Here is a 23,308-nt window from a genome sequence, read left to right as displayed (position 1 = left end):
TGTTAGAGTGGGAGGAGGCTCGTGTGGAGTATAAACACCAGCATAGACCAGTAGGGCCGAATGGCCTATTTGTCCTGTAGCTTCCATATAATTTTCTTTCTGCCCATCTTCAGCGTAAAAACACAATCTCTCGTAGGTTTATTTTGAGGCGGCAATCGACCGCAAACACCAACAGCTTTAATATGCTAGACGCTTCACGAGATTTAAAGAGGCTTTTCTCTTTTACTCCAAAGAGTGTGATGCCCAAACTGGGTTTGGTAGTTGTGTTTATGATGCTGCATGAGCATCACCAAGATGGTCAGTTCAAATCCCACCGTGGCAATTTGCGAAATTGAATTCAATAAATTTGGTAATTTGTGGATCAGAGAGAACAATCGCGAAGCTGTTGATTGTTTAAAAACCCCAACAGGTTCACTTAAAGAAAGACTTGCATTTATATAGCGCCTTTCATGACCTCAGGATGTCACAAACCTCTTTACAGCAAATGAAGTACTTTTTGAAGTGTAGTCACTGTTGTAATGTCGGCAGCCAATTTGCACACAGCAAGATCCCACAAACAGCAATGTGATAATGACCAGATCATCTGTTTTGGGGTGTTGGTTGAGGGATAACTATTGGCCAGGACACCAGGGTGCACTCCCCTGCTCTTCAAATAGTGCCATGGGATCTTTTACATCCACCTGAGAGGGCAGACTGGGCCTCCGGTTAATGTCTCATCTAAAAGATGACGCCTCTGACAGTGCATCACTCCCTCAGAACTGCACTGGGAGTGTTGGCTAGACTTTGTGCTCAAGTCTCTGTAGTGGGACGTGAACCCACAACCTTCTGACTCAGAAGTGAGAGTGTTGCCCATTGAACCACGGCTGACACCCAGCAGGTGGGAGTGAGAACCACAGATCTGCAGTCAAAGGTGAATTGCACTGGAAGATATTAGAAAAAACATAGAAACATAGAAAATAGGAGCAGGAGTAGGCCATTCGGCCCTTCGAGCCTGCTCCGCCATTCAATATGATCATGGCTGATCCTCTATCTCAATACCACATTCCCGCTCTCTCCCCATACCTCTGCCCTGTTCGGTCCTATAGTGAGACCTTGATGTGTGCTGAGTTAGGCAGTCTGTTTTCTCTCTCGCTCACCTTTTTAATATTCCTTTTCAAGCAAGAGGTGGCATTTTATCTTTCAATAAAGAGGCTCTGTAGATGGATTGAGGAGTTACTACTGCCGGCACGGGCTTGATGGGCTGAATGGCCTCCTTCTGTGCTGGAACCACTCGTATGATACTGATCTCGGTACTTTTTGTGGAGTTGGATAAGGGAAATTGACTAACCTATCCTATCACAGTTTAGAAGGACCTCTCCAGTCACCTAAACTCCCCGATACTGTGGGAATGACAATTGCTGCCTCATGGAACACCTTTTTGTTCCCGACTATTTTAATCTCCCTACCCTGGTTTGCCAGTCCCGATCCAGATCATAATCTGCACCCTACATGTGGAATCTGCATTTTACATGTAGTTAGAAATGCAGCAAGAAAATTTGAAAACTTAGTTTGATTGCGCTGATGCAGAAAATACAGATAACTGGGTGTTACTGAACATAGAATCACAGCACAGATGGAGGCCATTTGGCCCATCATGCCTGGGCCAGCTCTCTGAAAGAGCTGTCCAATTAGTTCCGCACCCCTGCTCTTTCCCCATAGCCCTGCAATTTCTTTGTTGCGTTGCCTTACGTGGGGGGGGAGAAAGGGGAGGCCATGGTGAAATCAAAACAGAGAATGATGGAAGCACTTGATCAGGTTAGGGAGCGTCTGTGGAACGAGCAGATGGGTTAGTGTTTAGCCCTTCGTCGGAATTAGAAAATTACAGGTGAGCAGCGTTTTAAAACGGGAACAGAATGGGGGACGTGGGAGACGGAGGCACCCCGCCCCCCCCATAAAGTGCCTAAATGGGAAAACAGGAGTTGGTAAAAGGCTCAAATGACAATTAAGAAGCATAATGATAGAAATTAAAGACATTTAAGAGACGGGGAATGTGTCAACAGCTGAGACAGTGGAGGTTCTGCAGACCTGATATGGCGACAATAAAAGCCGGCAAAGTGCAGCCTAGGGGACAATAACTAGTTCGCTTGGATCCCCAGGCCTGTGATTATAAAATGTAGCCGTTCCATTGATCGAATTTTTGGCTGTTCTGAAAAGTCAGATGGTGCTGCTTATGTGATTCAGTCTCACTGAGGTACAAGGTTCATCAAATGCTTTCTGATTTAAGGACTGTTTTTACCATGATGGCGTGTGTTGACTGCTAGATCTCACGTCTCGTGCTCCTAATTGGGAGGCAGGATTACTGTGGTGTAGTACTGATGTTACTGAATTAGTAATCCAGACGCCTGGACTAATAATCGGAGTTCGAGATCAAATCCCTCCGTCTCAGTTTAAAGAATCGGTGAAAGTCACCATGAAGCTGTCGGGTTGTCATTAACAACCCAACTGGTTCATTCATCCCACTTTTTAGGGAAGGAAACCTGCTGTTTCTGACCCAGTCTGGGCCTATATGTGACTCCAGTCCCACACCAATGTGGTTGGCTCTTAACTTTATCACATGAACTGTAGTGGTTCATGTGATAAAGTTATCCCTCAACCAACACCCCACCTTCTCAGGGCAACTGGGGATGGGCAATAAATGCTGGAATTGCCAGCGACGCCCGCATCTTGAGAATGAATAATGATCTGTCTTCCGTGTGACTTTATATTTCCTGTGGGTCTCGTGATCTGTTGAAATATGTGTTCCTCCTCTCTCTGGATCCTGATTCTGTGCATCTGCCTCCTTCTGATGCATAGGACAGACTTGCCAGCAATTTAGGTCGTGTGAATTTGCTGTAACCTCAAGACATTGTGCGTCAGCTCAGTGGGTAACACTCGTGCCTCTGAGTCAGAAGGTTGTAGGTTCAAGTCCCACTCCAGAGACTTGAGCACATGATCTAGGCTGACACTCTAGGGTCATACTGAGGGAGTGCTGCACTGTCAAAGGTGCCGTTTTTCAGATGAGACATTAAACCATCGTCTGCCTATCCACCTGGATGAGCAAAGATCCCACGGCCACCATTTCAAAGAAGTTCAGCGGAGCTCTCCCTGGTGTCCTGGTCAATATTTATCACTCAACCAACATCACTAAAACAGATCAACTGGTCTTAATCAGATTGCTGTTTGTGGGAGCTTGCTGTGCGCAAATTGTCTGCCGCGTTTCCTACATTACAACAGTGACTACACTTTTTAAAAGTACTTCATGGGCTGTAAAACACTTTTGGATGTCCTGAGGTTGTGACAGGCGCTATATAAATGCACGTCTTTCTTTTCCTCTCTTCCACTGGCCTAACAACAGGCTGTGTGGTCAATTTGAGAGATATTTGTTTACTGAGGACGGACTGCAAGGTAAAACCGGCTGTTGACAAAGTTTTTGCTGATGGTTGAGGTGATCGGAGAGAACCTGTTCTGAAGTAGTTCAGCAAGTTGGTTGTCATTTTGTTTACACAAGACTGCGATATTTAAGATGGCTGTAATTGCCCTCTACTTTTATGTGTTGTAGTTGGATTAGCTTATTAAGGGATATGCCAGTAAAACCCACATACCAAGAACAGTTTTTTTAAAAAAAACCTTATGAAAGCAGATTTACTACAGGCAGAAGTGCATTTGTAGCCCAAAAGTGCTCCCCTCTGGGTCACAACTCGTGATTAAGAAACATTGATGTACTGGGTGCTATTCAGAATGTATATGTGTTAGCAACACAACATCCTGCATTTATGTAGCGGTTGTAATGTAGTAAAATGTCTCAAAGCACTTCACAGGAGTGTTATCAATCAATATTTGACACTGAGCCACACAGGGAGATATTAGGTGACCAAAAGCTTGATCAGAGGTCTTAAGGAATGTCTTAAGAGGTAGAGAGGTTTAGGGAGCAAATTCCAGAGCTTGGGGCCTAGGCAGCTGAAGGAACGACCGCCAATGGAGGGGCGATTAAAATCAGGGATGCGCAGAGATCTCAGAAGGTTGTAGGGCTGGCAGAAGTTAGAGATGGGGAGGGGCGAGGGTCTTGGGACGGGTTTGAAAACAAGGATGAGAATTTTAAAATGGAGGTGTTGCCAGACTGGGAGCCAATGTAGGTCAGCGAGCACAGGGGTGATGGGTGAACGGGACTTGGTGCGAGTTAGGATATGGGCAGCAGACACTATGTTCTATGGAATCTTCTGTGAAATCTTTGTACTGTATATATGACAAAAGCTGCCATTGTACTATGGGAGACCCGTGCTGGTCCTCGTTCCTGACATACAGGTCTTGCACAGCTGGATACGACCTGAATGTATCGCCAGTATGACTGACAGCCCTTCTAAAGGATGTTTGTGGCAGCTGGTCTTCGGTGAATCCTGGTAGTTTTTATAATTGTCTTGGCGCTGTGTGTGTAACACTCGCTCCTCAGGGACAGGTGGCACTCGTGTGATGGAAGGAAAGACAGAACTAGCATTTCTATAGCGTCTTTCACAACCTCTGGACATCCCAAAGCACTTTATAGCCAATGAAGTACATTTTTTGAAGTGTAGTCACTGTTGTAATGTAGGAAACGCAGCAGCCAATTTGCACACAGTGCGAATTGTGCAGTGGGGATCTTTTATGTCCACCTAAGAGGGCAGACATAAAAGATCCCCTCTGAAAGACTGCACCTCCGACAGTGCAGCACTCCTTCAGTACTGGCACTCGGCGTGTCTGCCTGGATTATGTGCGCGAGTCCCCGGAGTGGGGCTTGAACCCACCCACGACCTTCTGGCTCGGAAGCGAGAGTGCTACCCACTGAGCAACAGCTTACGTAGTCCCCTGTGAAAGCTTGTACTGCTTATATGACTGATACTGTGCCATCACTGCCAGAGAGAGAGCCGTGACCCCCAATACTGCACCCTAGGGATGTATCAATTACTCTCACCTCAGGCATGAAGCAAGGTTGTAAGTGCAAAGTCTACGACTGCACCAGTTTTGGTGACGATGGTACAAATATTATTCTGTTTTACTGAAATCCTAGTGACAATAGTGTACCACTGTGCGACCTTTTTTTTTTATTAAGCCTTGATATGTTCAAAGTTGATTGATTGCTTCTAGACTAATGGTAACTCTGCCCTGAAGTAACTTTTTTTTTGTAATCTTAATTTTCAGTGGACTGCTTGGCCCCGTCGAAGACCGGCCCGTGCCGAGCGTCCATTCGCAGTTGGTTCTATGATGTCACTAGCAAGACTTGCAAAGTGTTCATTTATGGAGGCTGCCTCGCCAACGGGAACAACTTTAAGAGTAAAGAAGACTGTTTGAAGAATTGTGACGGAGTTACAGGTATGTGTGGGATTAAAAAATTATCTAAGATTGGGCTATTGGTCTTCCATCTAATTGGACTGTAGAGGTCCAAAGAGATTTAGGGGTCCATGTACACAGGTCGCTAAAATGTAGTGGTCAGGTACAAAAAAATAATCAAAAGGCTAATGGAGTGTTAGCTTTTGCAACTGGAGGGCTAGAATATAAAGGAGAATTTTTTTACAGCTATACAAAGCCCTGGTTAGACCACATCTGGAGTACAGTTCCAGGCACCACATCTTAGAAAGGATACATTGGCTTTGGAAGGAGATTAGCACAGACATCATATCCAGAATGTTACCAGGGATCCAAGGGTGAGATTATAGGAACATAGGAACAGGAGTAGGCCATTCTGCCCCTCGAGCCTGCTCCGCCATTTGATAAGATCATGGCTGATCTGTGATCTAACTCCATATACCTGCCTTTGGCCCATATCCCTTAATACCTTTGGTTGCCAAAAAGCTATCTATCTCACGTTTAAATTTAGCAATTGAGCTAGTATCAATTGCCATTTGCGGAAGAGACTTCTACCACCCTTTGTGTGTAGGAATGTTTTCTAATCTCACTCCTGAAAGGTCTGGCTCTAATTTTTAGACTGTGCCCCCTACTCCTAGAATCCCCAACCAGTGTAAGAGTTTCTGTCTATCCACCCTATCTGTTCCCCTTAATATCTTATAAACTTCGATCAGATCACCCCTTAACCTTCGAAACTCCAGAGAATACAACCCCAATTTGTGTAATCTCTCCTCGTAACTTAACCCTTGAAGTCCGGGTATCATTCTAGTAAACAAATTATGAGGAGAGATTACATAAACCAGGCTTGTATTCACTGGGATGTAAAAGTTTAAGGGGTCATATGATTTAGGATTTTGAAAGGAATTTAGGGTAGAGAGAGAGAAACTTTTTTTTCGCTAGTGGGGGAAGTCTAGGACATGGGGACATAACCTTAAAATCAGAGCCAGGCCATTCAGGAGAGAAGTTAGGAAACACTTCACGCAAAGGTTGGTAGAAGTGTGGAACTCCCTCCCACAAAAAGGCAGTAGGCGCCAGCTCAATTAATCATCTTAAATTTGAGATCGATCGATTGTTTTGCTAGCCAAGGGTATGAAGGGATATGGAGCCAAGACTGGTAAATGGAGTTGGGAGACAGATCAGCCATGATCTCGTTGAATGGCGGAACAGGCTCGAGGGGCCGAATGGCCGCCTCCTGTTCCTTTGGACAAGAGGTTCTCCCAATGGCGGTGGAGTTTTATCTTGTGACTAGTTTGACCCATAAGGAACGAGACCATTTCTAGTTCACTGCTCAGCCTGTGCTGGCTTAGATTATCTTTGGGTGTTACAGTTTTTAATTTAATGAGATCCTGTTGATGATTGATTTGGCCGGTAACCCACTATATCGGAAGGAAGTGATCCCTGGTGTGCAGTAATGAATGAATCATTATGAAGCATTGCTTGGCTGTCATTGCATCCTCTTTACGGTTAAGCCTAATTAAGGATAACTAGCAACCCATTAGTACAGAAAGAATTAACATTTCTATAGTGCCTTTTACGACCTCAGGGCGTCCCAAAGCACTTTACAGTCAATGAAGTACTTTTTGAAGTGTAGTCACTGTTGTAATGTAGGAAACGTGGCAGCCAATTTGCGCACAGCAAGATCCCACAAACAGCAGTGAAATAAATGATCAGATAATCTGTTTGTGATGTTGGTTGAGGGATAAATATTGGCCAGGACTCGAGGGAGAACTCCTCTGCTCTTCTTTGAATAGTGGTCGTAGGACCTTTTGCGTCCACCCGAGAAGGCAGACGGGTCCTCTGTTTAACCTCTCATCCTGGATGGTGTGGGACTTGAACCCATGACCTTCTGACTCAGTGGTGAGAGTACTACCCACTGAGTCAATGCTGACATGAAGAGCTAACATGATTGTTTTCCATGTGCAAGTTAACACTGAGGCAACTAGCATTCAAGAACAGAATTTGCCACTAAAAATGATCGCTTCAACCAAACTGCACTGATCACTAAAAAACTATTGCAATTAATTATAATTAATGGATTATAGTTTTAGAAAGCAGACTTCATTCATTATAAGTGATCACTACAAATAGTGTATTCCACTGTACATAGATTACAATTTGAAATGTGTGTTGGGAGATTTTTTTTTGGATGGCTTGATGTTTGTTACATGGCAGATTTGAGTCTTGAGAAGCCCCCTGTAAATGTTGCCCTATATACTGTGTTTTACGTTGCTATAGTGACAAGGTTATTGGTAGTAAACTGAGAGTTGGGAGCGAGACTTCAGAAACTTGCTGCAGATCCCCCTAGAGACCAAATCCTGCAACTACATTTGTGACAGTTGACATAGGAACTGTCAACACAACGATTTACATTGGTCACACTTTCCAGTCAACATTTACCAAACATCATGACCACAGGAAGTAAGATTTATGGATAGGGATTGCATGCCTTGTGCAAGATTTTTAATAAAATAGATGTGCAGTGTTGTATTCTCTCTCAATGTATCTAGCCTAATAGAAATTTATTTTTAATCTTTTTTTAGCACCATCAAACAACTCAGTGCCAGTATCAGGCAGGAGCATAATGAGTCTAAAAGGTATGATGGACCGACTTGAAATCATTTTTGTAATCTAATGTTATGGGGTTAACAAGTGTGGGCACCTTTTTGTGACCAGAGAACGTGAGTTCAAATTCCACCATGGCAGTTTCAGAATTTGAATATAATTTTTAAAAAATCTGGAAATAAAGAAAATATCAGTCATTAAAAACCCAATTGGTTCACTAAATGCCCTTTATTTTAGGGAAGGAAACCTCCCGTCTTTACTTGGTCTGGCCCTGTACGTGACTCCAGTCCCACGCCAATGTGGTTAACTCTTAACTGCCCTATGAAGTGGCCTCGCAAGCCGCTCAGCTGTGCTCGGGATAGGGATTGTTGCATCTCGAATGAGTTTTTTTAAAAAAACACGAGTAAGAGCAGTCTAGTTCTGAATGTGTAATAGTTACTTCATTGGATGCTAGCAGGCCTAATGAGGTGTAGTGCTGGATCTGTCTTTACTCTCTAGTGGCGCCATCTATACTGGCAAATTCCTGCTTGCCCAGTTGAGTTGCTGTTTCACTGGAATTAACTTCTGCAAGTTAGATGTAGCCAAGGGATCTACGATTGGACTACCAAAGCAACCAACTTTTCAGATGAATGGCGCAAGCTGAATTTGTGGTTGGTAACAATGGGATACAGTTTCCGTTTCACAATGGGCTGACCCGTGCTTTGTTGTTGAACTAACTGGGTTGGTCCACACAGTGGGATGGATTATGCTGGGCTCCCCGGATGGTTGGTTGTAAACCTGCCCAGTTTGGAACTGAGCTTGCACAGAAGGAAGGTCCCTGCTTTGATTCTTGGTGTTTGCCCCTGGCCACATGTGGCAAATTGGGAATCCAGATGTGGATAATTGCATTTCTGATTAGTAAATGAAAATGAGTAATAAACACAGGTGATATTAAACTTGGCAATTCAGTGAGATTGTGGGTAGTGGAAATGAGGCAGAAGGTGACTGAAACGTCATTGCATATTATGTTAGAGCCTGCAGTGAACTCTGATGTACGACTGGAAATGACTGTCATGTCCCAATTAATGTGCCATGTAACTTTGCTTGGGTGGATGGTGCCTTTCATCCACGTTGCCTGCTAAGGTCTTGAGTAGCACCAACTCCATTGCTTTATTGGAGGCTCTGCAATGTATCCATTCTGTCCCAAGATAGACCTCCAGCACTGCCTTGTGTTCTATTAGGAGATGCTACGTTTGGTAATGTGTAATATTCCTTCACAAAGCCCGGGCTAACCAGTATAGCAGCCACATTGGGACTAGAAATATGGATGCACACCTCCAGTAGATACTTAATGTAGGATGTTCATCCATCACCCCCTGTGCTCGCTGACCTACGTTGGCTCCTGGTCCAGCAACGTCTCCATTTTAAAATTCTCATCCCTTGTTTTCAAATCCTTCCGTGGCCCCGTTCCTCTCCCTATCTCTAACTTCCTACAACCCTCCGAGATCTCTGCGCTTCTCCAATTCTGGTCTCTTGCGCGTCCCCGATTTTCATCGCTCCACCATTGGCGGCCGTGCCTTCAGCTGCCTAGGCTCTGGAATTCCCTCCCTAAACCCCTCCGCCCCTCACTCCTTTTTAAGATGCTCCTTAAAAACCTACCTTTTTGACTGAGCTTTTGGTCACCTGTCCTAATATCTCCTTATGTGGCTCGGTGTCAAATTTTGTTTGATAATCGCTCCTGTGAAGCACCGTCTGATGTTTTACTACGTTAAAGGCGCTATATAAATGCAAGTTGTTGTTGGCCTGACGTGACCTGTTAAACTTGAAGAGGGTAGCAGCAACCTTCATTTTGTTTCTGACCCTCCCCTTTCCATTTGCAGACTGTTCAAGACAATGCTCAGCGGATGAGTTCAAGTGTGCCGATGGCTGCTGTATCTCTCTTAGCCTGTTGTGTGATGGGATGGCCCAGTGCTTCGATAAATCTGATGAAAGCTACTGCAGTGCTAGTAAGTAACGGTGTTAGACTCTTGTGATAGTGGGCGTGTGGAGGAGCTGCCCTTCGTTCTTTAGGCTCGCGGCTACTGAATCCTGTTTTTAGATGGGTTGGTAGGGGTGACGCTGGCATCTCTTAAAAAAACACCCTCCCAGGTGAATGTTTAATGCAACTGGTCGGTCAGTCTGTCTGTAATCTGACCCATTGTGTATTCAGTATACTGGGATGTAATGTTTTCCGTGGCTAACCTGTCTGAACACCAACGACTCCTTTGATTGCTGTGATCGTCTCCCAGCCGAGATGTGATGGGGGGCAGTTGGAAAGATTATCTGTAATCACCAGGCTTTGTTCTCTGACTATATATGCAATGCGTTTTTAGAACCCTTCACTCACCTGACGAAGGAGGTAAGCTCCGAAAGCTTGTGATTTAAAATAAAACTGTTGGACTATAACCTGGTGTTGTGCAAGTCCTTACATTTGTCCACCCCAGTCCATCACCGGCATCTCCACATCATTATTAAAATACCATGTGACCTACTCAAGCTAAAATTATTTTCTGCTCAAAACATTAATGGCCCTGAAACTGTACACCAGTAAAGAAATTAATACCTTCGGGATGGGAGGGGAATGGAGGAAAAACTAGAATGAGGGAGGGAGGGAGAGAGAGAGCTCCTAGATTAACCTTTGGTTCTCTATTACAGTCTGGCTAATACAGTTTTAAAGCATACCTGCACGAGAAGTGAAGGTTATATTGCAAACTCTATAGCAAGTAAGTTTGTTCTAAAGAAACTGGCTTGACTTCATTTTTTTAATTACTTTTCTAGTACGTGCTAGTTACAAACTGCTGGTTGAATACCAAGAACCCACCACTCAGGATAATGGTAGGTACAAAGACCAGGACGCATTCAGTGGATAGCAATTCATAGTTAGATCAATTATTTAATGAGTTAAATGCTGAGTGTGAACTGGTGGGAGGTACTGTCTGGGAAACTGAAGGTTGTGTATTTTACAAGGAAACACATTCCAAGACTCTTGCCTCCCATGTTGTGTTAAATTACAGTGAATTTCCACAGAAGTTGATTTGTCTATATTTCAGTTAGTTAAACCATCTGTAAAGATCTTGGGTTTAAGTCAGACGCAGTCCCTATACTGATAATCTTTCAAGAACCTTGCAAGAATCTTGAGTAAGAGACCCTGCCTGAACAAGCCTTTCGATAGATTTTAATCTTTGTAACCGGTTCAACTTTACAAGGAACTGAGAGGATATGCTCACCAGGAAAGGCTGAACAGACTGGGGCTCTTTTCTCTTGAAAAGAGAAGACTGAGTGGTGACCTGATAGAGGTCATTTAAGATAATGAAGGGGTTCGATAGGGTAGACGTAGAGAAGATGTTTCCACTTGTGGGGGAGACCAAAACTGGTGGGAGGAGGCTCGTGTGGAGCATAAATGCCAGCATAGACCAGTTGGGCCGAATGGCCTGTTTCTGTGCTGTAAATTCTATATAACTTTGCAGAGCAGTAAATATCAATGACTGGCAACTCTTGCTAGGCTGTATTGCAGGGTACAGATCAGTCTGGGCACCTTGTGTATCTACACCATGCCAATGGGGTTTTGATCGTTCCGGCATCGCTCAACTCACTATCACCAGTGGTGACCGAAAATGTAGGATATTTCAGTGAGGTACTCCTTGCATTAGTCACACTGCACTGTCTGGAAGTGGATCTTTGTCCCCTACAAACTGGAATCTGCAGTCACTCAATTCCCTGCCCTGCAAAACTCTCAACCCCGTCCCAGAGTCGGCCACACTTTACCCCCTAGACATCCTATCTGAAGACCCCAAAAACTTGCTCTGGCCTCCGATTGAGAATTAACTAGATATTTACAGAAATTAAACAGGTAGGACACCTGTAGAACAGTTAAAGCTTATTAAAGAGACACCTGCATTTCTATAGCGCCTTTCAGGACATCCCAAGGTGCTTTGCAGCCAATGAAGTACTTTTGAAGTGTAGTCACTGTTGTAATGTAGGAAACACGGCAGCCAATTTGCGCACAGCAAGATCCCACAAACAGCAATGAGATTAATGACCAGATCATTTTTTTAAGTGTCGTTGGCTGAGGGATAAATATTATGTACAATAGCAGCAGTGCGTAGCCTAATCTGCTTTTTTTAAAAAAAAACTACTCCCTTCTGATATTCGTGCGTGCAGTCAGTCTCTCTCTATAAACGCACTTGCTTTCGGTTCCGACGGGAGCTTGGAAAAAAAATAATAAAGCTGACCGATTTTATCTGCTGGAATATTCCAACGCGTGTCTCCTGCCGAGAGGGGACCAGAAACTTCTTGTACTGACGTTAAATTGTTTTAATGCCGACTCGTGTATCTTGCAGAGCGGTGCAACGCGCCCAAGAAAATTGGCAGCTGCCGTGCTGCTTTCCCCCGCTGGTATTTTGACCCGAAGGCCCAGATTTGTAATCTGTTCATTTTCGGAGGCTGCAAGGGCAACAAGAATAACTACGAGAGTGAAGCTGAGTGTTTGGCTGCATGTGCTGGACAGAAAGGTGAGTCTGACCTTCAGTGAGCGATTTGTGAATTTCTTCTTCGAAAACTGCTGTAGCTTCTGACTCCATGTCCTCTCCATCACCAAGACTGCCACCTCCGTAACGTCGCACGCCTCCGCCTCAGCCCATCTGCTGCTAAAGCCCTCATCCGTGCTTTTGTTACCTCCGGACTCGACTATTCCAATGCTCCCCCTGGCCGGCCTTCCACCCTCCTTAAACTTGAGCTCATCCAAAACTCTGCTGTCTGTATCCCAACTCGCACCAAGTTCAGTTCACCCATCACCCCCCTGTGCTCGCTGACCTACACTGGCTCCCGGTCTGGGAACGCCTCGGATTTAAAATTCTCATCACTCCATGGCCTCGCCCCCCCCCTCCCTATCTCTGTAACCTCCTCCAGTCCTACAACCCTCCGAGATCTCTGCGTTCCTCCAACTCTATCCTCTTGTGCATCCACCTGCTCCCAATCGCTCCACCATTGGCGGACGTGCCTTCAGCTGTCTGGGCCCTAAGCTCTGGAATTCCCTCACTAATCCTCTCTGCCTCCCTCCTTAAAACCTACCTCTTTGACCGAGCTTTTGGTCACCTGTCCTAAATATCTCTGTGGCTCGGTGTCAAATTTTTGTCTTGATAACGCTCCTTGGGACATTGTACTACGTTAAATGTGCTACATAAATACAAGTTGTTTGTTTTTTGTTGAATGCAGCTAACTAGAATAATGTGGCTGCTTTTTTGCAGAGGTTATCCCAGAGCCACAGACCCTCAAGGCAGATGATGAAGGTAAGACACTCTCTGTAGTTACCAACATCTAAAACATAGGTTTTTAAATGGGTCCCTAGTCCCAGCTACCTGCAGGTGGTTTCCAGGATTTACAAGGTCACCAGGCACCTGCCTATCAATTGCTTTTTTTTGCTTATTAGTGTGTTTCTGATGCCTTGTGCTAACTAAATCTGCAATAATCGTACTGATTGCCTTTGGCACGGTTTTTTGGAAACTGGGACAGGGATGGTCTCCCATAGAATGTCGGTCTGTATTTGCAAGGAGTCTCCTTGAGGTTTTGAAAACCTCAGCATTGAGATATCCTCCTGCTGGCTTCTCTGGACTTCCTGACTGAGTGAGAGAAAAGTGGCTGGCTGTCTATTCCCCTTTCAGGCCTCCAAATTCAGCTCCTCCGTATTATTTGTAAGACGTAGCCTCTTGTGCGTTTCCCTAAAGATGCTTCTGTACGTGCGACCACAATTGTAATAACTGCTTTCTAACGTTCCTCGTAGCTTACTGCTTTGCTCCCGCTGTGACTAGTCCATGCCGTGCATCTTTCCTACGCTGGCGTTACGATGCCGAAACCCAAAGTTGCCATTCGTTCATCTACGGAGGTTGCAGAGGGACCAAGAACAACTATGAGACTGAGGCAGAGTGTCTGACTAGATGCTCTGGGAAGAAGGGTCAGTAGGCAACAATGCCAAAGTTAGCCATGGCTTTTGCTTCTTAAAAAGTGCAATGAGAGAAACCTTGTGAATTGGAACCCCCACTAAAGAGGGTTACGGTAACCTGGTGGTTATGTTGCTGGGCCAGCAATCCAGAGGTAGCGAGTTCAAATCCCACCATGGCCTGTTGAATTCAATAATTCTGCTAATTTATGGACTGACGCTAGAGGAAAAAGTGACCAGGAAAACTACCAGATCTGGTTCACTAATGTCTTTCAAGGAAGGAAACCTGCCGTCCTTCCTAAACAAAAAGAGCTTGCATTTCTGTAGCGTCTTTCACGACTTAAGGATGCCCCAAAGCGCTTTACAGCCAATTAAATACTTTTGAAGTGTAGTCACTGTTGTAATGTAGGAAACACGGCAGCCAATTTGCGCACAGCAAGCTCCCACAAACAGCAATGTGATAATGACCAGATAATCTGCTTTTAGTGATGTTGGTTAAGGCATAAATATTGGCCCCAGGACACTGGGAAGAATTCCTCTAGCTCTTCTTTGAAATAGTGCCATGAGAACCAAGGCCCTCAGCACTGCACCGAGTGTCAACCTAGATTTTGTCTAGGTTCAAGTCTCTGGAGTGGGACTTGAACACAGGCCCTTCTGCCTCTGAGGCGAGAGTGCTACCCCCTGAGCCAGGGCTGACACCTAACAGACTAGAACTGAATCGACACAAGAATGTTTTGGACGAAGGTTGAATTTCATGATGCTATTGAGTTTCCGAACCCATCTGAGCCGTCTTGAACTTGCTTTTAATTTTAATTTTTGTAGGTAGTTTCAAGCATGACAGTGACGGGAACTTTAATAAGCAGCATCATCCCGAGCTTCGCCATCATGCCTCAGGTAAAAGGCTCGTGACAAAAATAGGATTTGATGTACTTTAATACTGAATTAGTCTCAAGTAGCTAGGGATTTAAAATGGGTGCTCTCTTCATTAATGCAACGGTCTGCTCCATACACTTTTCTCTGACTAAATGCTACATCTGTTAACAGCTTATATACAGTCAGCTTAATTTTACCTTCGTCAGGCTGCAAGAGGGAGAAGAGACTAGAAGGATAGGCTGATAGGGTGAGATTAAGTCGGGAGGGAGGAGACTCGTGTGTAGCATAAACACCAGCACAGACTAGTTGGCCTGAATGGCCTGTTTCTTTGCTGTAAATTCTGTGTAATAACTGGGATATGGTCCATGTTTGAGGAATAGAGAATCCTGTCTGGAATTGGTAATGGGGGCAGCTTAAATAACTAAAAATAACCTGCCTGGAAGGAATAATTAGACTTGGCAACAGCGGATGCTAAAAATGTACCTTTTTATTTATTAGATCCAAGAATTGAATGAAGGGGGAATTTCAGCAATGAAACAATTCCCACTCTTCTGACTCTTACCATGTGAATAATTTCTCCCCCTCTGTTCAACAGCAATCTCGATGGTGGTCCTGCTGGCGATCTGTGTCCTAATCCTGCTGGGAGGAGTCATCTACTTCATTGTCAAGCTCGCAAAGACTGACCACGTTGTCTCTTATCACCGTACCAAATCTGGGGAGGACAAGGAGACTCTAATCAACACTGTGGAGAACCTGTAAAATGAGTTGACTCGAGCGTGCGGCAGAAAAACAAATTTACCACTTTATCCTTGCATTCTGTCTCCAGCATTGCCACAAAAGAGAGAGCTTCTCTATTTGATTTGAAAGGCCTTGCTGACGTCACTACTGTTTTCCATAAACTCTTCCGTGTTTCCATTCTAATTTTATTTTATTTTTGACGAGTATACTTTAACATAGGTTGCAGTCAGTTCTTTGAAATAGTTAGCTGGCTTGGGGGAAGAAAATTGGAACTGAATCGCGGGCACCTTCAAGTAGAGGGGCACTAGTTCTTGCCCCCATGTTAGATTGAGATGGGTGTGACATAGTTTGAGCTTGTACCAAAATCTGAAGAATTTACATTTTTGCAGAATCAGCTCTCTGTCCCTCTGGGTTCATGTACATAGTTTTTCAGGGATGGGAGTTACCTTCAATTCACTCAAACTCACTGGAATCTTTACTGTAGCACTATGCATGACGTAGTGTATATTTTATGTAACGCCAAGGTTATAAGCTGCCAATGGGTTGTATCTCTGCAGGAATATGAAGAATCTGGCCAATTAGATGCTTGTTGGTTGTCCATACTCTTTGTAATCTTAAGAATTCTTCCAGGTTGGAAGCTAATTTCAGTTGCCATGGTAGACATAATTCATTCCTAATTATTACAGCTAAATCTCGAGCAAATTTGTTATAATTTACTGTGTCTGTGAAAATGGAGGACTGAGACTCTTGTCCAATATTGCCTCTGTTCCAAGGTGAGAGGTTATGATGCCATAAGTGGTTTTAAATATTATCGAAGAATGTAACTTGTGCCTTTAGTGAGGTTGCTGGATGTGACCATTTGACTTTTTATCCTTTATCTTGGCCCTCTCGATGGGAGAGGTTGAAACTTTCTTGATGTCACTCCAACATAATATTGCCTGAACATGGGTCAACTTTCAAATCCATACCAGATTTTCATTTGCTCCTTGTGTGTAGTGAGGAGGAGGACCAACTGTTCGAACTTTACTGTCCAGACAGAGTCCATAATACGGATTAAATCAAGAATAATTCAAACCTCACTTGGCCTGTACTGCACTGAGAGGAATGAATGCAAAACTCAGCTTGGTTCAGATATAAATGAGATGCTGGGATAACAAGAATTCTGTTTTTTTAAAAACAGTTTCTGCTGTTTGTATTTAGTCACTTCATTGTGGTAAATGCTAACTGAAGACCACTAAAGTCCACTAATATTTGATGGGAAGCCAGTGCTAGTTAGGGTCCTCTTGTCAACAAGTGGTGTCCACAACTTACTGACCATGTTGGCATCTTAAAGGTTTCACCCCCTTTACTCTCAACAACCATTCCTGAGCTCTGATTTTTGTCCCCAACTAGTTTATTAACACTTCCATTGCTGCGGGTTAGACGTAACTTATGTCTCTCCTGTTTGTCAATCTCTCCCTATGTGTGGCAACTGAAGGTAACTAATAGTCGGGTGATTATCTTGGACCCATTTCATTGTAGCTTGAATCAGATCCTGCTCTCACTTCACTTCCAACAACAGCCAGTGGAAGCTGACACTAACTCCCCAATCCTACCTCCTGTAAATCAAGGATTTCCGTCACACAGCAAACGCCACGGGTCTAAATCTCATCTGAGTTTGGCCATTGTGGCGTAGCATTCTGAAGAGCAGATATTTGGCCAATATTAGATTTAAGTAGGAGTGAATAGGTTGTGAAAACTTTTAACAGTTGTTTTCTTTTTTTAAAGTCACTTTTTTTAAAAAGGTCCTCGTATCGCCCTCATTCAAAAATGGTACATAAATGTATAATTATGATTTTAGATATTTATAAACTCTTGACTTTGGTCATTTTGAGCAGTTTTGTTTTCTTTTTCCCCTCTTGTTCCATTTTCCCCCCTCAACCAGTTGAATTATTGGTTTACCACATTACTGTTAAGGGAGAATATTGTATAATTTATCAAACTGCTCCGTACCAGGACTAAGGAATTCAGAGTTTTTAAGTATCTGTTTTTTCCATCAAGCACCTGACCTAAAACAGTCCCCTGTACAAGTGTCTGACACTAAAGGTCCCCCCCACTGCCCCCGATGACTCCTCCTTTTTCCCTATTGCTTAATACTGGGCGTTCTTGAATTTCCAAATGCACCGCCTTCCTTGCAGAAAGTGACCTTCTAATCCAACAGTGCGTAAAGCAGCGAGATTAACTTGAGATAATGGGGGAGTGGACCCTTTGTTATAAATATTCGAGGCCCCCGCCATTTTGACTTTTGAAAAGATGGAGCATGAAGCCCGTCTTATAGTAACATTCTAGGCTGCTGACATCGAACAGTAACTGTGAATATTCCACCAGTAATTAACTCTGAGCTTCTCGCAGAAAACTAGTAGTGCGTAGACTTGTCACTACTGAATTTGTTGGCGATTCACTGTGTTGTCTAGACGTACAATCCTGCAAAGTCCCTGGATTACTTGGGAGGGGCCCACTGAGCGACTGAGGGGTTAAGATGCTGCTACTGAATGGCTTTTTGTAACTCTCCAGTGATTTTCAATGTGAGATGTTTACAAAATCAGTTTCTAATTCACAGATGTACAGAACCTATTTACTCTTGTAAAGTTGTCTGTTTTATTTTGCACATTGTATCAATATGGTGTGTTTTTTTTTTGCATGCAAAATAACTCAAAAGGGTTCTGTTTAATTGCTTTAAACAGCTGCAACCATTCTGTGTGTTCAAGGGAGCTGCATTTTCTGCACACTCCATGTTCATGTACGTTGCATGTTTCATGTGAGTTATGCCCCAAATTCCTCTTGTCTTTAAAATTTCCCTGGCAGTTTGAACACATTGGTTTAGACTGACCGAGGTAATCAATACAGACTCAGCTTATTGGCGATTTTGCATTTTCTGTCAGCCCATCTCACTCTTAACTAAAGTTATTAAAAGCACCTGAGTCGGTTGGGATGGTCAGAAATCGGTCTCCATCTCACCCCTCCTTTCCCCCCCACCGTGTGTTGTGTTCGGGGGAGCAGTGAAAGTGTTACACGTAAGATGATGCTTGCTTTGCTTACAATAGTTCTCTTGTGAAGGCTGCCTCCTTTTTCGGGAAAAAGTTATCCCATTGAAGTAAGTTTCCTTGAGGAAATGAATCTCACAATGGAGAGAGAGACCCCCCACTCCCTTACAAGGGCCACATTCTGCTGGAGTGCCTCCTGCCCCATACAAAGTGGGGGGAGGGTCTTTATACCTCACCAAGGGAACTGATAGCAAATTGCTCCTGAGTTGGTTTTGGGTTTGGAGAATGAGTTGGCTCCAGTTCTTCGAAGACCAGCTGCATCGTTCCAATCTGGAGTCTGATGGTGTGCTCTTGTGTCATGAGGTATGCACGATGTCATGGAGCGCAGCTGCGCGATTGTTTGTAGAATTTAGGAACAGTGTATATTAAAATGTCGTTATCTCTAGAAGGAATATCCAATGTAATGAAAAATCAGAACAATCTTGTTTGCCACACTGGAGAATTTCCATATCCTGCTCTCGCTGTGGACTTGAACCCAAACTGCAGAAGATTGTGGGTCGGGGATCTGTATTTGCCGTGTGAAACCTTTAGCTGCTCTCCGTTTCTCCCCTCCGCCCATGTGATTATCGTTTGTGTCTGCTGAAACACTGTAATTGGGAACAAAGTGGAAACTGTGTTGTCGAGATGCCGCGGTCGGTGTAAATACACCGAAGGACTTGGGTGTCACTGTTCCAATGAGTAATCCTCCAGTTGGGGGAATTATGCTCCATTTCAGGTTTTTTAAATATCCATCTTCTAAGATTTTCAAGACTTTATATTTTTAAAAAAACATCTTCTCCAGCTTGTATAGAATGGGATAACAAATCAATCGCTAAAGAAATGGGATTCTGATTTCTATCTCCTGCTCTTAGACTTGCTTCAGAGTTGAAATTGTCAGAATGACCTGGAAATGGGGAGAGGGAACTGAGCACCAAATTCATAAATTGCAGTGTGTGTGTGTTTTTAAAATAAACTCTAAAAGTGTCGGGTTAATACTCTGGGAATCTCAAACTTGATTTTTAGTTTTCTGTAATATGCAAACGTACTTTTAATAAAGTCTTTTTAGCACTTTGGCTGTTTCATTTTATAAATCTGGAGATTTTCAGCAAAGCTATTCAGGAGAGTTGATTTAAATACAATTTGGTGTTGGATTGATGGGAATTCTAGTACTAAGTTTGAGTCCCGGTGAGATTAATTTGGGGGGGGTCTCAAACCAGATCTCTGGGTACTTCCATGCTATTGACCATGTATTACGCAGCAGGGGATACATAATATATGGAGTCTCTTCAGCAGGGAAGAAATTTTGGTTGTGATTTGGAACTCCTGTTTATCATAGAGCTGGCCTATGTTCACTTGCTCTATACCCACCCCTGCATGCAAAATAAGTTCACTTCATCGAGAACCCTGAAGTTTGATTGGGAGACATCTTATCTTTTTCCTAATTGTAAACAATTTTACAACACCAAGTTATAGTCCAGCAATTTTATTTTAAATTCACAAGCTTTCGGAGGCTTCCTCCTTCCTCAGGTGAACGATGTGGGTTCATCGTTCACCTGAGGAAGGAGGTAGCCTCCGAAAGCTTGTGAATTTAAAATAAAATTGCTGGACTATAACTTGGTGTTGTAAAATTGTTTACAATTGTCAACCCCAGTCCATCACCGACATCTTTTTCCTAATGAGACGTCCCCTGTCCCTGAGATGATTTGCTGCCAAACACAAATTATAAGTTCTATGGACAGGTACAAAAAAGGCTGATGGAATGTTGGCCTTTATCATGAGGAGTGGAAGTTATATTACAGCTGTACAGAGCTCTGGTTAGACCCCATCTGGAGATACTGCATTTGGTTATAGGCTCTGCACCTCAGGAAGGATATATTAGCCTTGGAGGGGGTGCAGTGCAGATTCACCAGAATGATCCTGGGGCTGAAAGGTTTAAATTATGAGGACAAGTTGCGTAGACGAGGCTTGTATTCCCTCAAGTATAGAAGATTAAGGGGTGATCTGATTGAGGTGTTTAAGATGATTGAAGGAGTTAATAGGATAGATAGAAACTAGTTCCTCTGGTGGGGAGGAGTCTAGAACAAGGGGGCATGACCTTAAAATTAGAGCTAGGTTCTTCCGGGGTGATGTCAGGAAGCACTTCGTCACACTAAGGGGAGTGGAAATCTGGAACTCTCTTTCCCCAAAAAAGCTGCTGAGGCTGGGGGTCAATTGAAACTTTCAAAACTGAGATTGATCATTTTTTGTTGGGTGAGGGTATCGGGGGGGATATGGAGCCAAGGTGGGTAAATGGAGTTAAGATCCAGATCAGCCATGATCTAATTGACCTTCGGGTAAGCGTACTCCAAGGCGGCCTTCGAGACACACGACAACGCAAAATCGTCGAGCAGAAATTGATAGCCAAGTTCCGCACCCATGAGGACGGCCTCAACCGGGATCTTGGGTTCATGTCACGCTACACGTTACCCCACCAGCGAACAAATGTTATCTGTTTTTAATATAATGGGTCATTTGCTGGCTCTCTCTGCCTTCCGGATGTTTCTGCCTCTCTCTCTGTTTTTTTTTTCTCTGTTTTTTTTCCCTGTTTGTTTTTTTATTGAATGTGTATTCGGAGGTTCTGCAGGTAACACCTCTCTGTCTGAACACGGTGATTGCCTTGGCAACGGGCAGTTGCAGGGGCAGTCTGTAAACACCATTTATTATTGTTCAATATGTATAAATGCGTAGGCTTCAAGGAGATCTTGAAACATTTGCCTGAGGAAGGAGAAAATCTCCGAAAGCTTGTGAATTTAAAATAAAATTGCTGGACTATAACTTGGTGTTGTAAAATTGTTTACAATTGTCAACCCCAGTCCATCACCGGCATCTCCACATCATAATTGAATAGCAGAACGGACTTGAGGGGCTGAATGGCCTCCTCCTGTTCCTTTGGTACTCCAGTGTGCTGTGCTGCCTGTCAAAAGCTTATTTTTAAAATAACTTTAAAAGAAAAATAACAGGGACTTTGGCAACTATACTAAGTATAATCTTGCTGAAGAGGTTTCTGAATTCTGATCTTACAGTCCTGTTGTTAGCTAAGACATAACAAAGAAGCCATTATATTACTAATAAACTCTTTACTGACACAAAACCCATTGTTAGATCAACAATCACTCCCTCTAATTGCTTGTGGAACCCATTTGTACAATCTGCTTGATGCCTCTTTAATAAACTGTAACCCTTCTGATTACCTTTCCACCCCTGCCTGCCCCCTCTATGCTCTCTCTAATTCTGATGCTTGTCTCTTCCTGCATGGTTTTGATTTCAAGGCTAAAGGATTCATTGTTTCTGTGAATGAGATAGACTTGATGGGACTGTTGGAGGCCTCGTTCTCATTAACTGGACCAAGTCCCAGCAAGGGATTGTTCCCTTCATAAGATGTGGAGGCTTGAGGCGTATGAAATCCTGGTGTTTTCCAGGGAGTTTGCAATGAGGCCGTACACCTGTAATCATGCTGCTTTTAGACTAATGTATTCTTGCTTTAAATCCACAAAATGCCTTTGCCAATGGGAACTCTGAGAGGAAAGTTATAGCTGTGGAGAGGTTTAGGGAGAGAGTTCCAGAGCTTAGGACCTAGACAGCTGAAGGCTGGGGTGAAGGAAGAGAGGTGTGGGGTGCATAAGAAGTCAGAGTTGGAGGAGTGTAGAGTTCTCGGAGGGTTGTAGGGCTGGAGGAGGCTTCGGAGATAGAGAGGGGGCGAGGCCACGCAGGGATTTAAACATTGATAAGAATTTCAAATTGGAGGTGTTGGTTGGGGGGACCGGGAGCCAATGTAGGTCAGCAAGGATAAAGGTGATGGGTGAGTGGGACTTGGTGTGGGATAAGATTTGGGCATTCGGGTTTTGGATGAGCAGAAGCTTATGGAGGATGGGAGACCGGCCAGGAGAGCATTGTTATTAGTTATCGGTGCAATTTCAGAGAGTTACTATTCGTTACTGGTGGGATCAAAGTTCCTCCCTCCCTCGGCTGTCCCTCTTCGCCTCCTGGTTCAAGGACCTTCTCGTACCACAGCTGCTGGTGCAAATCCACAAGCGAAGATAGTCAACTACAGGGGGACCCGACCTTTATAAGGTCAACACCGGAACATTTGCAGGTGTCATGTGATCAGACATCGCGAGATCAAATCTCCAGGAATGTCACCAACCAGAGTTGGCAACCCGAGCCCAAATTATGTCCTGGGGTTGGCGCCCCAACCTCCTGACTCCCACGCTGAGCATGCTACCTTGTAGAATTTGGGTTTGTTGATCAACACTGAGCGTGGACTCATTTCTAACACTGTCACAGTGGTTTTGTTCTTTTTGATCGAACTGAGGCTGAATTTAGCCCCTGAAAGAAAAAGTCACTTTTCGGCAAGAGGGAGCTATAAGAAAAAAAAAGTCAAATAAAAAATAGCTACAGATCATAGAATCGTAGAATGATACAGCACAGAAGGAGGCCATTCGGCCCATCGTGCCTGTGCCGGCTCTTTGAAAGAGCTATCCAATTAGTCCCACTTGCCCTGCTCTTTCTCCACAGCGCTGCAAATTTTTCTCCTTTAATTATTTATCCAATTCCCTTTATAAAGTTATTATTGAATCTGCTTCCACCGTCCTTTCAGGCAGCGCATTCCAGATCATAACAACTCGCTGCGTAAAATTTTCTTTTCCTCATGTCACCTCTGGTTCTTTTATAAATTACTTTAAATCTG

The 23,308-nt window shown here is 43.9% G+C and overlaps 1 protein-coding gene across 1 annotated transcript in view; it reads left to right on the top strand.

Annotated features, from left to right (window-relative positions):
* The window catches only part of spint2 (serine peptidase inhibitor, Kunitz type, 2), a 31,495-nt gene extending 11,842 nt beyond the window's left edge, over positions 1-19,653 (top strand). Inside the window, exons 2-10 of the mRNA XM_067974987.1 lie at positions 5,191-5,361; positions 7,935-7,988; positions 9,816-9,941; positions 10,753-10,809; positions 12,315-12,485; positions 13,221-13,262; positions 13,754-13,924; positions 14,732-14,803; positions 15,378-19,653. Coding sequence (XP_067831088.1) covers positions 5,191-5,361; positions 7,935-7,988; positions 9,816-9,941; positions 10,753-10,809; positions 12,315-12,485; positions 13,221-13,262; positions 13,754-13,924; positions 14,732-14,803; positions 15,378-15,541 — 1,028 coding nt within the window. The 3' untranslated portion in view covers positions 15,542-19,653. The remainder of the gene's footprint in view (positions 1-5,190; positions 5,362-7,934; positions 7,989-9,815; positions 9,942-10,752; positions 10,810-12,314; positions 12,486-13,220; positions 13,263-13,753; positions 13,925-14,731; positions 14,804-15,377) is intronic.
* Positions 19,654-23,308: the final 3,655 nt, after the last annotated feature.

The sequence above is a fragment of the Heptranchias perlo genome, chromosome 41 (assembly GCF_035084215.1).
Source record: "Heptranchias perlo isolate sHepPer1 chromosome 41, sHepPer1.hap1, whole genome shotgun sequence".
In the NCBI taxonomy this organism is placed as follows: domain Eukaryota; kingdom Metazoa; phylum Chordata; class Chondrichthyes; order Hexanchiformes; family Hexanchidae; genus Heptranchias; species Heptranchias perlo.
Note: the sequence above shows the minus strand (reverse complement) of the source record. Positions and strands in the feature narration are given on the sequence as shown.